General features: G+C 39.0%; 2 protein-coding genes across 2 annotated transcripts in view; one reads left to right on the top strand and one right to left on the bottom strand.

Annotated features, from left to right (window-relative positions):
* The first annotated feature begins 311 nt into the window (after positions 1 to 311).
* On the top strand, positions 312 to 11,502 carry SASS6 (spindle assembly 6 homolog (C. elegans)). The gene is made up of 16 exons (XM_010143641.1): positions 312 to 434; positions 2,423 to 2,502; positions 3,619 to 3,723; positions 4,605 to 4,776; positions 5,730 to 5,807; positions 6,805 to 6,924; positions 7,029 to 7,220; positions 7,404 to 7,598; positions 7,985 to 8,074; positions 8,165 to 8,344; positions 8,888 to 8,969; positions 9,397 to 9,509; positions 10,297 to 10,419; positions 10,722 to 10,810; positions 11,226 to 11,317; positions 11,417 to 11,502. Exons 1-16 carry the CDS (start codon positions 312 to 314, stop codon positions 11,500 to 11,502), a joined length of 1,920 nt encoding a protein of 639 aa, XP_010141943.1.
* The window catches only part of HIAT1 (hippocampus abundant transcript 1), a 17,374-nt gene continuing 9,371 nt past the window's right edge, over positions 5,168 to 13,170 (bottom strand). The window contains exon 12 of the mRNA XM_010143640.1: positions 5,168 to 5,178. The gene's annotated coding sequence lies outside the window, so the exon portion shown is untranslated. The remainder of the gene's footprint in view (positions 5,179 to 13,170) is intronic.

The raw sequence follows: 13,170 nt of genomic DNA, 5'->3' as shown, positions 1-13,170 counted from the left end.
ACGAGAACGGAATGAAGACAAGGTAGCTCTGTATAAATGACTGTCAAAAGTTCCAGCAATCGTTAATAAATTTCAGCAGGCTTTTCCAAAGGTTCTGATTTCTGGACAGAGTTTCAAAGCTTCTACCTTGCTATTTAAAGTTCGGTGCGTAATAAGCAACAGAAACACCTGTTCTGAGTGAGTAGCTGTAAGGATAACTGGAACTGTGGGGCTTTCAGACGTCTTAGGAGTAGCCATCAGTGGAAGCTTTATCTTTTCTGCCTAAATTTTTGTTTTGGAAATGTCATCTGATACCTGTTATGTGGCTACCAATGGACGTTATTGGAAAAATGTTTTCTTGGCATGCTACTAAGTTTTATCTTTTTGTACACAGGAGATTAAATGTTCGAGTGAATATTGAGCTACTGTCAGTTTCTAATCCTGTTCATAAAAAGGTTTGTGGATTAGTTGTATTTGTGTTATTTATTACTTATCTGAATTTCATTGTGTAAAAGGACAAATAGGTAAAGGAAAAGCAAAGCAGGATTTTACTATGTTGACCTTACTTTATTTTGGATATAATTTCTTGAGTAATTTAGTTGGTTTGGTATGGCAGTTTTTCCCCAAGACTTTTTAGCTCTCTCTTTTAGTTTGGCTGTTCATGGGTAAAAGGTGAACAGTTGAAAATCAGAAAAAGAAGTTGAAAATTAAAAGTATTTTGAGACCCTTGGAGGAACCTGAATTAGAGCTTAAGAGCAGTAATCACTTTAATATACTCAACCCTTATTTAAGAATTTAGAGCAGTAGTTATCTTTGTAAAGTCCTCATTTTAACTAGCAAAAACGACAATTCGTATGTGACTGTAACATTTTGAGAAGTATGTTAGTCTTTGAATGTTCAGAATTTATCCAGTGGGATAAGAAGGAAGGAATGTGCTAAATTTGCAGTAAAAGAAGTCTTTCTCAGGAAAAACTGTAATGAGATCACTACCTTTTTGTTGTCTTTGAAGCTGTACAGCTGCCTGCCATGATCATAAGATTGGTCATTATGTTTATACTGTTTCTGAATGAAGATTTTTTTGTAAGATTCTGCTAAGTGCAATATTAACTGCACTGCTTCTTCACACTTAAGAACTGCGTACCAAGCTGCAGCCTGTGTCAGCAGGATCCTGGAAGTCCAGTTGGGTACATCAGTGGGTGACTAGTCTAAAAAAATAACTTAAAATTTTTTTTTTTTGTAAGATTCTGCTAAGTGCAATATTAACTGCACTGCTTCTTCACACTTAAGAACTGCGTACCAAGCTGCAGCCTGTGTCAGCAGGATCCTGGAAGTCCAGTTGGGTACATCAGTGGGTGACTAGTCTAAAAAAATAACTTAAAACGCTTGGCTCAGTTAATCAAACCATTTTTGTCTTACTCATCAGCACACCCTAGTTGGTTTGGGGTGGCATTTGTTTTAACATAAGTGAGCTGCACATGTAAACCGCTAAGGTGGTTTAAACATCTCCAGATGAGTTTTGTTAGTGTTACTGGTGTCTGAATTACTGAAATGTGTTTCAGTTGTGTACGATGTACATATGCTATGGTCGCACTTCAGCGATGTTGGAAGAGGTGTAAGCTTTCTAATTCCTTTCTTTCCTTGGGAATATTACGTTCTTCACACAGGTTTGAGCCTGGTTACGGAGAACAGGTGCCTGGGCCTAAGGTGCCAGGTGTTTTGCATAACCCCAGCCTTGCAGTGGAAGACTGAGGTTTACAGAGAAGGCAGTTTTCCAAAAACACTGTGTAGGCCTCCAGTGAACAAATGGGGTTATTTTTAAAAGCTAAGCAGCACAATGCTATAATTTTTCCACTGAGCATACTGGACTTAAGCTGTTTTCCAAAAACACTGTGTAGGCCTCCAGTGAACAAATGGGGTTATTTTTAAAAGCTAAGCAGCACAATGGCTATAATTTTCCACTGAGCATACTGGACTTAAGCTGTATCCAGTTTATGTTTGCTCTGCAAAGCTCTGTATAGAGATCTATAAAGTCTTGAGAAGGTGAAGCTCCTTCACAGAAGCTGTGCGCTCTGAAAAACTTCTAGTTTTTCTAGATGTGTCTGTGATCCACTAGAGCGGACTGCTAGTGCTACCTTCTATTTCACAATGGAGAAGAGTAGCAAATAGTCTCTTTATATAAAATCATGAAGACGCATTTAATTTTGAAACCTTTGCTGCTTAAAGTTGAAGGATTTTATTTGGTGTATTCTTGTAAGAAATAGTTTTCCTATTTTTCCCACTGTAATATTTGAAATTGTGTTAATCACTGTTTTGAGTTTACTTACCTATCTTATTTTTGGTAAAGACATTAAATACTGTTTGCAGTATTGCATTACAATATTTAAACAGTCCTGCAGGATGGTTTACAGTATTTTAAATTATATTTAAATGTCTGGCTTTTCAGGATTTAGCTGTTCGATTGACTGATGATACAGATCCTTTTTTCCTTTATAACCTTGTCATATCTGAGGAAGATTTTCAAAGGTAAGTGAAACTATGATGTTTGTTAGTGAAACGTTTCTAAATGGCAAAAAGGAATGAGGGAATATTTTCAGCTTAGAATGGCCCATTTCAGAGTTTAGGTTTTGGCATTTTTCATTGGAGGAGTTTTGTCAGTGTTTTGGTAGTATTCTCTTTGGCCAGTCAGTGAAATAGCCAAGTACAGGAAGGTGATTGGCTCAAGATTACACAGACAAATGACAGAATCCTGAGGCTTCCTGCATAGCTACAGTACCACGGCTTATATTACTACTTGCATCTTCTGTTTATTTTAACTATTTTTATAGACTATTGTGTATGTGTGTGGACTCTTTCAAGAAGTAATTGCAAGAGGAAAGTCTGTGTGGACGTGGATTCACAGACCTGAGCCTTTGTCCTGTGGGTTTCTTGCATACAAATTGTAATGTTGGTTCGCACTTTACTTGCACAGAATTTGATCATCTAATTTGAGCACCAGGCATGAACAGTTCAATTTTCTGCTTTGCTGGCAGGTTTTGTGTTTGGGTTTTGGGGGGTTTTTGTCTGGTTTTCTTTGTTTAGCGCTGGTTGGTTGTTTTAAAAAGAGAGATGTGATCAGTGTGTGGATCAAAAGGCAAAAGTAAAATAGTGTTTTTAAAAAGTTGTGCAGGAGAAGTGTTTTGTTATACAAGGTGTAGCTTTATGCATAGACAAAGTCTTTGAGTTTACTGTGTCTATGGTGAAGGCACGCAATTAAATAAGTAGGCAGATAAAGTCTTGATAATGGTTGAATCTCCTTTCATTGTCCTCTGTTTCTTCCGTATGTCCTTATCTGACAACCGTACCATTCTGTGCTGTAAGGAAGATGCCTGCTCAAAGGAGCACATTTCTTGTGCCGCAATAATGTCTTTTTTGTCTTAGTGAGGCCTGTTTACAAGAACTCTTGAAATCAAAAATATCTTCTGGCGATTATTATCCAAGATGTGATCACATTTCTTCTGTGTTCAGGATTGAAAATAACATACTGGTGAACTTTAATGATGTGATCAGAATTAGTTTGTTTTACTAGTGTAAACAACATGTTTTATAGGAAATAAATTACACTTCTATATGTTAATTTTATTTTTCAATCTGTTTATATAGTTTAAAATCCCAGCAAGGTCTATTGGTAGACTTCTCTGCTTTCCCACAAAAATTTATAGATCTGCTTCAGCAATGCATTCAGGAACAGAACAAAGATATCCCAAGGTAGGTAATAAGTGAGTGCTGCATTACTCTGTGTGTGTGTGTGTTAAAATACTTGCCAGCTCTTCAGTGCAGTATCAGTCAGTAGATGTTACTGACAAAACCTGAAAGTCTCAGACGGACTGAGTGGTGGAGTTATGTCTAGTAATAGTCACCCCTTGTGAGCTGAAGCTGGCAAGCTTCACAAGCCAGCAGATTGCAAGGATGCAGCACTAGTCTTTTTTTTTCCTTCTTTTTCAGCAGTTTAATGCTAGAGAGCTATTCTGAATTTCAGGAACTTAAGTGTAAATCTTTCTGTTTCCCAGGAGAAGGCAAAGTTACAGGGTGTTATGTTTTATTTTTCTTTCATTTCAGTGTTCAGATACTAAGACGTGAGGGGGGAGGCCTGAGGCCCTCTCTTCCCTGTAGTGGCCTTTTTGTATGTTATTTTTGTTAGCGTGGCTACCAGGGAAAGCCTGTGCAGAGTACCTAGCTCCGTGTCACTAGTCGGGCCGTTTCCCGAGGTGCGTACTGCAGGCTCTGAATTGTGTTAGGCCGTACGATACTTAAAAGCCAGGATTCTGCTTTGCTTTTGAATTTGGTTACAAAAGCCTTGCTTGGCCTTGGACTCTGAAGTATAAGATGGGCTTCTGAAAGTTTTACAAATAAACTGATGAGTTTTGCACATTCCTTAGTGTAGGGTGCAAGCATTTTCGTTGATATTAATTTGTAGTATTAACTACAACGTCGGAATTGAATTTCATAGTGCTTTTTCAAACAAAGCCTGGGCAGCCTTTTATTGCACATATAAAAATATATTTTGTTTGGAAATTGCTTGTAGGATGTACAGGTAGTTTCAGGAAAAGACATACACTAACCATCTGCTTATTTTTTATTTTCCCTAGGTTTTTGCTGCAGTTAGTTTCTTCAGCATCTGTTCTAGATCACACACCAGTCTCTTTAAACGTAGTGGAGACCAACCCTTTTAAACATCTTACCCATCTCTCTCTAAAATTCCTACCAGGAAATGATGCAGAAGTAAAGAAGTTTTTAGCCAGCTCTTTGAAATGCCTTAAGGTAAAATGAAGGCTTGAAATAGCTGCAAGTAGGCCTTGATGCTACGTGTACTTAGCTTTTTTTTTTTTCAGTCTTAATACTTCACAAGTATGTACCAAATTGTCTGCTCTGGTTTATTTTTTATTTTAGCTCATATATGTCATTGCACGCAGTTATTTGCATGCCTATGAAAAGACTAAATTGGTACTGTCACTTTAGCAATAAAATATTACGTGTATGTTCAGTCACACACTAAACTTTGAGCTGGCAGAAGATCAGGTGTTTCACGCAGGCAGTGGCTGCCGCATGCAGCTGCTGAATGCTTCCACGTGCTTCTGTGTTCCATGCTACGTAGCCTCGTGCTGTCTGACGGGCCAGCTGCAGAAGTAAAAGCCTGTGGACTTTTAGTCTGTTTGTTCCGCACTTGGGTGTAGGAAGGCATGCGTGTGAATATAATTCTAAGGCTTCATGGACCAAAAAAAGGGCTAGTAGCTCCAAGTAGCAAATTAAAATTGTAACAGTGATGCAGTTAGTGGTGTGCTAGGTTTAATTTAATGAGAAATTAAGGGTCTTACAGTTCGTCTCTTTCAGTTTCCCAGCCTGGGATTTGTATCTTTTCTACTTTGCTGTCATGTTTATAGCCACCTAGTGAGCCACTTTAATAACATAAATTTACAGTATTTCAGTTGATGTCTGTCCAGCTCCTTTGTAAACAAATCTTTATGATAAGATACTATTTCTTTATAGAAACTTGATAAGAATTTAATTTGGGTTTTTTAGCTTGTATGCTAATGCACTTTCTTTTAAATTTAGTAATGATATCTTATTGCAGATCAAGTTTATTAAATAAGATGGTTTTCCACAAAGATAGTGGGTATGTGGCTGCTTGGGCAGGGTATGTGGCTAAAATGGAAGCTAAATACTACCTGTATTTTGGGAGCTAAGGATTTGACCTGCTGTCAAATTGTATATAGGAAGACAAAATGATGTTGGAAGAAAAGCTTAGAAAAACTGAAGAGGATCTTACCAGACAACTGAGCTACACTCAACAGGTAATTAAATTTTTAAGTTATGTGTTGTAAGCTGCAGATTTTTTCAACTGTGGAAAACATACCTTACGGTGGGCTGGTTGCTTAGCCAGGGTGATCGATCTGGGGGTGAGTGAAAACAATATAAGTAGTCTACTTAAGTGTAAGTCTACTTACGTATATAATATAACTATATCATATAAGTAGTCTGGCTTTTCTTGAGAATGAGGAAAGTGTGCAGCTGAAGAATAAAATGCTGTTCTATGGTGCTAAGAGAGATTTTATTTTGTATGGAGGTTTGTATGTATACGCACACATACGCTAAATAAATGGTAGTGTGAAGATAAATATACTCTACATATTCTGTGAATAGTTGGAAATCCTTAGAGTTCAAAAAAGTGTGAAACTACGATAGATAAATTAGAACTTGGATTTCACGTTACTGTACTACTTCTTGGTTTTTTTGCAGTCAGTCCAGTAATGACTTCACATTTGTGTTTCAAGAGGATGATTTGGGTCAAATTTTTAGAATTACCAAGCTGACTTTTTTAACTATCAGGGAACAGAAAAATTCCATTAAAACTCCTGTTATGGAGCTTTCTTGGAATAGAATACAATACTTGTTTACCTCATCTTTGCAGTTTCACTTACTGGAATGTGTGTGCGGAATTACAAATGGAAAAAGAGGAAAGGATGCTGCTGAAGAATCCTCCCCCCGAGCACTTTGTGCTCTAGGGATAGGGAAGAGCAGACTGGTTTTCTTCATTCTTAAACAGTAATTGGAAGAAAATACAATTGGCAATGAAAGTTCTTTTATCCACAGTGTCAGGAAGGTGCTCTTGAGCTTCTCATGCCTTACTTTCCTGTTCACAGAATGAATCAGATATTTTGGCCCTGGTGCTGAAATGTAGACTTTTCCTAATAATTCCATGTCCTTTTAAAGAAGTAGCAGTAAAAAATCATCCAGTATTGACTGAAATGGTTGAATTTTTAAAACTCTGTGCTTTGTCAATTTAAACAGAGCTTGTCAGAGAAGAGCCGAGAACTAGACAAACTGAAAAATGAATGGACATCATACACTGCAGCTCTTACAAACAAACACACACAGGAGCTGACAAGTGAAAAGGAAAGAGCTCTCCAGGTATGACAGCAGAAAAGAATTAACAATATTCTGGTATGTGAATAGTTTCTTGGCTTCATTTTCCATTTCATTGAATATCTACTTAGTTTCTTTGTTTCTCACAGGCACAAACTCAGTACCAACAGCAGCATGAACAACAGAAAAAAGAGTTAGAAAATTTGCATCAGAAAAGTATTCAACAGTTGCAGAACAGGCTCTCAGAACTTGAGGTCATCAATAAAGATCTAACAGAAAGGAGATACAAAGGAGATTCCACAGTCAGAGAACTGAAAGCAAAGCTTTCTGCAACAGAAGATGTATGGCTTATCAATTTCCATAACCAAACTAACTGTTTCTAAAACATTAACACTGCCTTGTCTATGCATGTACATTAAGTTTGTTCCGCTCCTTTTCATTCCACGTTACCCTTACTATTTAGATGTATCTGTTTAAATTACTATTACCGGTTTTCGTAAATGAAATCCTTCTCAACATTCCAGGAATGTCAAAGAGCAAAGCAGGAGGCGCTCTCACTGCGTCGGGAGAATACTACTCTGGATGCTGAATGTCATGAAAAGGAGAAGCTCATTAATCAGCTACAGACACGCGTTGCTGTTCTGGAACAAGAGATCAAGGATAAAGATCAACTAGTTATTAGAACAAAGGAAGTATTAGATGCAACCCAAGAACAAAAGGTTCCTTCGAATTTCAAAAACCATTTTCTTGAAAGCTCTGTAGAACCTTCTTAACTGCAGCCTCTGTAGAGTAGCAGCTGAACAGTTTTTATGAACACAGGAAATAAGCTTCCAAATGTCGATAAAGATTCTAAATTATGGCATCAAAAGCATATGGGATTCAGTTTTTCAAAGGTTGTTACTGTTTTAATGCTGTGGTACTGGAGCAAAGTTAGCGATACTTTCTGGAAACAAAAAAATGGATTAATTGAGGTCCAGTGTAATTGGACTGAAAAGCAAGGGCTAAATTTCTTTTAAGGATTAGCTCTCAGTTACTGAGGTTCTACATGAAATCATAAGCAATGTCTATCACACATCTTTGTAATATTTTTAATATTCTTTTAAAGGCGATAATGGAAGAGAGTACAGAGAAAAAACAAAGTCATATTGAAAAACTAGAAACAACAATTAAGTCACTGTCAGCCGAACTTCTTAAGGTTTGTTTGAACATGCCGTTATCCTTAAGAAATGTCGTCTTTATTTTTAGGTGGTTATTTTGAGAATATCTGATTTATTTTTTTTAATAGGCTAATGAAATTATCAAGAAGTTACAAGGAGATTTGAAAACTCTAATGAGTAAATTAAAACTGAAAAATACAGTAACAATTCAACAGGAAAAACTATTGGCAGAAAAAGAAGAGAGACTTCAAAAAGAGCAGAAAGAATTGCAGGAGATGGGACAGTCTCTTCGAATGAAAGAGCAGGAGGTATTGTGATAGGTTAACCCCTCTCCTGTACATGCTCTTGCATGTAATGTCGGGGGATTTGTGTTTCTTAACTTAGAGCTGTAAGTTCTTAAATCCTTTGGTGGAATAAAATGTACTTGGACTTAACTGACTTTTCATTTTTTTCATCTTAAACTGATTTGCAAGAGGCATCCATCCATATGGTAGGAAACTAGAATTGTAGTCAAAGTACAGAGCAGTATTACAGATGAATGAACACGCTTCAGCGGGCAAATTCACCTGAAAGCTGAAGGAGGCAAGAACAGGGGCAGAGTGAATTTTTTCTTCCATTAAGAGTCCTTGTGTTATTTAATCACAGAGGAATTAAGGTTGTCATCTTGCTGCTGAAAGTGGGGCTTATTTTCGAAGAATTATACTGCTTTTGTAAAAACCTGAGTTCACACTTCTCTAATTTTAGAACAACTTCATAGAACATTTATTTATATGCTTTATTTATATTTTTTCTTCAGTTTGTAATTGGTAGTAGCTCCTGATGGTGTAGTAATTATTATGGGAATATTGTAGGTTTGCAGGCTGCAAGAACAGCTAGAAACTACAATACAGAAACTAGAAGAAAGCAAGCAGTTACTGAAAACCAATGAAAACGGTAGGCTCATACAATGTCATTTCTCCCTCTGTAAAAATGGCACCGTGATCTAGCTGCTACTGAAAACTAACGGAAGCGACTGTTTGCTTCACCTGTGTTCTTTTGTGTGAAGAGCTGTGATTGTTGTTGTTTATGGAAAATAAGCTCTTGCCTGTAGTGAGTATGCGACAACCTAGAGCTGCCAGAAGAGATGACTTCCTTTGCAGTTGGCACTTGTGGTTGCTTGGGGTACTGTGCATGTGGGGGCTAACTAGCGGGAGGAGTGGAATGGCACGTAGGGGTGGAGGCAGCTTGAACAAATTTGTAGTGATGCTTAAGGTGGAAAAACAGCCCACCAAGCTGTTGTTTTTTGAGGAAGGGCTATTTGCTATTTTAAACAACTTGTAAGAGGTAGGAAGGCAGCCTGTCCTTTTTCTTCTCTTTTCAGTAATCGCATGGTTAAACAAACAGCTGAATGAAATTCAGATGGCAAAGAAGCTAGAGACTTCTGCCAGTGCGCACGGTGCTGTTAGGACTGCTGCCATTTCACCGCATGGCGTGGTGAGATACATCCGGAAATAACACGGTCATGATGTAGTCATTATTTCCTGAAATGCGTGGCCTTGAAAGGGAGAAAACCTGCTTTCATGGGGGTTGTTTTAGCCTTGTGGTGCTTTCTTCTTGTTTTGGTTTTTCAGTAACACCACCCTGTTGGGTGCTTGATGCTCTGGCCTTCTATGTGAGAGTTCTCTATTTATAGATAGATCCGTATTCTTGTTTACTACAAAAACATCTTGGAAAATGTGAAGGGGAGGGGGGAAAGACATTTTTGTGTTGAGTTAACTTACATACTAATTACCTTTGTAGAGGTTAAGAGAAAGTGTGCTATTTGAGTACTCTAATAAGAGTATTATGAAAACAAAGGCTAAGAGACAGTAGCTACTGCCTTTGTTTCGTACTGTAGCTTTCAGTTTTTACCCTTTATTGTCCCTTGTGTTCAGATGGCTGTCGTCACCTAGCAAATGATGAGCTTCTTGTTCAGTAGCAGAAGGGCATATTCATGCGAAGAGCTCTCTGAGCTATAGCTAGATACATTTAATATATTGATCCATTACAGGGCACGTAGCTTGTAATTACTAGGCAGGAGTGCTCAGCTTGTCTAACTTTGTTAAAGTTTTCCTTAAAAACATGAATTTCGGAAAAGCGGTGTTTTCTTCCCATCGTAAAGACTCAAATGAACATTCACTCTGTAACTGTGGTTAGTTGTTAATTTTGGAATTTTGAATCTCTACAATTACTTGAAGAATTGTTTTTTCTCCTTCATGGATGCATTCTATTTCTCTCACAGCCTGACCGACCATCCTTTCCCAGCTCAGGTGTCACTCATCCCATTTCTCCCCTGTATGCCTTCCAGAACTTCGCAGAACCAGCGCACAACAAAAACGTCAGCCCACAATGTCCAGTACCAAAGGCAGGTGCTTTTGTCGTTTTCGCTTGGTTAAGAATGGGATAGCGTAAAATAGCAAAGCTTGATGTTCCGAACATCTGTCAAAAGGTGTAAATCTTTACTGTATACCCTGGTGCTCTTGAACATCACCACTAACAGCTAATGCTTGCGTTGAGGTTGCTTCTTGTTGCGTGTGTTGATGCATGGAAGCGCTGAGTGGGCTACAGAAACATGAACGCTGGGCAAGTCCCCTCTGAATACACTTCCTGGTGGACCATCGTCCCTGGAGTCGCTTTCTTTAACCTTCAACTCTTACGTCTCTGCAGATTCAGTTTAACACACAGCCTTCGAAAATGAATCTGCGTTCAGATATTCAGACAGTGACTGCAACTTCTCATCCAGCTAATAAGGAGAAGTGAGTGTCCTCTCTTGCATTTTTAGCATTGCAGGCATATTTTTTGTATTTTTTATAAAGCCATTTGTCGTCTTCAGTGCGTCTGGAACAGAGCAGAACATTTCTAGTACCAAGCTCGTTCTGGGCACCAAATGAAGAGATGCGCTTTCAGGAGCGGGTCCCAAGGGACAAAAGTTCATTGTCCCTCTTGGTGACAGATGTAAAGCTGTAACATGATGGGTCAGTCACAATGTTAGTTCTAGACTGTTCTTAATCTGCTTGGTGATGTTTTATCTTTAGATGATAAAGTTCATAGGACTGCAGTACTTCCACTTCAGGTTAAGATTTTTCTGACTTGAGTCTGGATCCACACTTGTTAAGGCACTGGTAACTAACCACATTTGCTTTAAATTTTAATTAGCCTTTTTATTTCTAGCAGTGATAATTTGGGGCTGGAATCAAAGTATTTCAAGAAAAAAGATGACAGCATTCCTCTGCGAGGGCTTAGTCAAAACACGCTTAACTCAGGTATGTGTGGAAGTAGTAAATCAAGACCTTTGAAAGGTACTTAAAGCGTAATAACAGTTACGGTTCGATGAACAGCATCTTATTTCTCCTATTCCACAGAGTACCTGAAACAGCACCTACCTGCAAAAGCCCAGCAGTCACCAAAAGCTGCCGCAACACCAGCCTCAGCGTATTTTCCTGGATAGCAGACAGGGGTCTTACAGCAAGAGCCCTCTTTTAACCCTTTGGGGGATTTTTTGATATCCTGCAATAATGTCTTAGTAAAGTACTGATGTGAACTGATGCAGTTTCCTACATCTGAACCTGTTTTCTTTGAGAAGAGGATCTTGAGTGACTTGGATTACTTTTTTTTTTTAGGCTCAAGTAGCCTGAAAAGACGAAGCTTTAAGCAGCCCCAGCTGGTCACTCAAGTCACGGGGGTGATGCAGAATTTTCCTGTGTATACTGGAGACCACTGAAGTGCACTGGCTTTTTTTGTTACAGAACGGAGAAGCGTGGCTCTAACAGGTGAAAGGTTCAGCATCCCCTGAGAGCGTGAGCGAGCGCTTCTCTCTGACTACTTGTCTTGGCTTTCAGAGAAAGGATGATGCAGAGGGCAGGTGCTGTGACCAGGGTGATCCTCTCAGTTTTAATGATGGTCATGCGCCTAGGTTAGGAGTTACAGCTTTAATTTTAAAAACTTGCTTAATTTTGGGACCAGCTTATCTCAGTTGCATATAGACTTACAACTACAGGTTAATATTAAAGAGATTAATTTTTTTCACTGACGGTATAAAATTCTCTGTCTTGGTTACCCCGATGTTTTCTGTTAATGTCTGTGTTATTTTTCAGAGGCCCCCATGCATAAAATGTTACAAGGTGAAGTATCTGAACAGTTACCTATTGGAATTGTCACTACTCCTAATGTTTACTAATCACACTTAACAACTCGAAGACTGTACAGAAACTTAAGATACTGTTATCACTCAAGTTTAGGTGGACTGAGCCTCCTCAGCTTGTTCTACTACCTGGGTTCAAAGGCTAGGCTGCTGTAGCAGCTTCATTCTGTGCCATCTTTTTATTTGCTGTCCCAGGAACCTGGCCTGCAAGTACTTGTACCAGGCAATACAGGCTTTTTAAAAAATGACTGTTTACATGTACCTTTGCTGTTAAAGCTATTTCATACCTTTTACCTTCGTTATTTAAGCACATCCAGAGGGTTGTATATTTAAGTGGTTTGTTTTGCAGTGCAAAATGTGTATATTTGTTTATCAGGGAGCAGCATGTTAGTGTATATCCAATCGTTTTGGCATGCGTAAGTTTCAATGGAAATATTAAATGGCATTTTAAACTCCTGAACTGGTACCTCTGCCCTGTTCTGGAATTCCAGGATGAGGTAAGTGCCAGAACGGTACTGCTGTGTTCACCTTACCTTTTTCCAGGGTTTGCTTCCCCATGTAAGGTGCTCCTGGACCAGCCCCACGATGCACTTCTGGTCCCCAGACAGCAGCCTGCCCCCTCCAAGGTCTGTACTTTTAAGCTGTGCTTTCTAGTTAAGTTTTAGGTGTCAGTCGATGTGCATTTTACTAGATGCACAGAATCCGCTATCGAACGGGGAGCTGGTAATTCACATGTGGTACCTTTTAGAACATAAAATGACACACAACTGTACTGGGCCTGGGAAGACTAACAAGTGGCCCTGCAGCAGGGAGGAGGCAGGAACAGCGGCAGACCACGGGCTGGCAGCTTTTGTCACTGACCTGTTCTTGGTGCCTGCAGCTTGCTCTCTCCTGCTCCACTGGATCCCCAGGGACACACGCAGCCGGGTGCAGCCAGCCTCATCTAACAGCTGAGCAGCGCTGGTCCTGTACGAC

The sequence above is a fragment of the Buceros rhinoceros genome, unplaced genomic scaffold (assembly GCF_000710305.1).
Source record: "Buceros rhinoceros silvestris isolate BGI_N320 unplaced genomic scaffold, ASM71030v1 scaffold7509, whole genome shotgun sequence".
Lineage (NCBI taxonomy): Eukaryota > Metazoa > Chordata > Aves > Bucerotiformes > Bucerotidae > Buceros > Buceros rhinoceros.
The sequence above is the reverse complement of the archived record's forward strand: the minus strand, read 5'-3'. Positions and strand labels throughout refer to the sequence as shown.

Excerpts from the sequence above, each read along its gene's own strand:
- SASS6 (XM_010143641.1), top strand. The coding sequence starts at position 312 with ATGGACGTTATTGGAAAAATGTTTTCTTGGCATGCTACTAAGTTTTAT. Across the intron at positions 435-2,422 it reads CTAATCCTGTTCATAAAAAG|GATTTAGCTGTTCGATTGAC; the intron begins GTTTGTGGATTA and ends CTGGCTTTTCAG. Across the intron at positions 6,925-7,028 it reads AAAAGGAAAGAGCTCTCCAG|GCACAAACTCAGTACCAACA; the intron begins GTATGACAGCAG and ends TGTTTCTCACAG.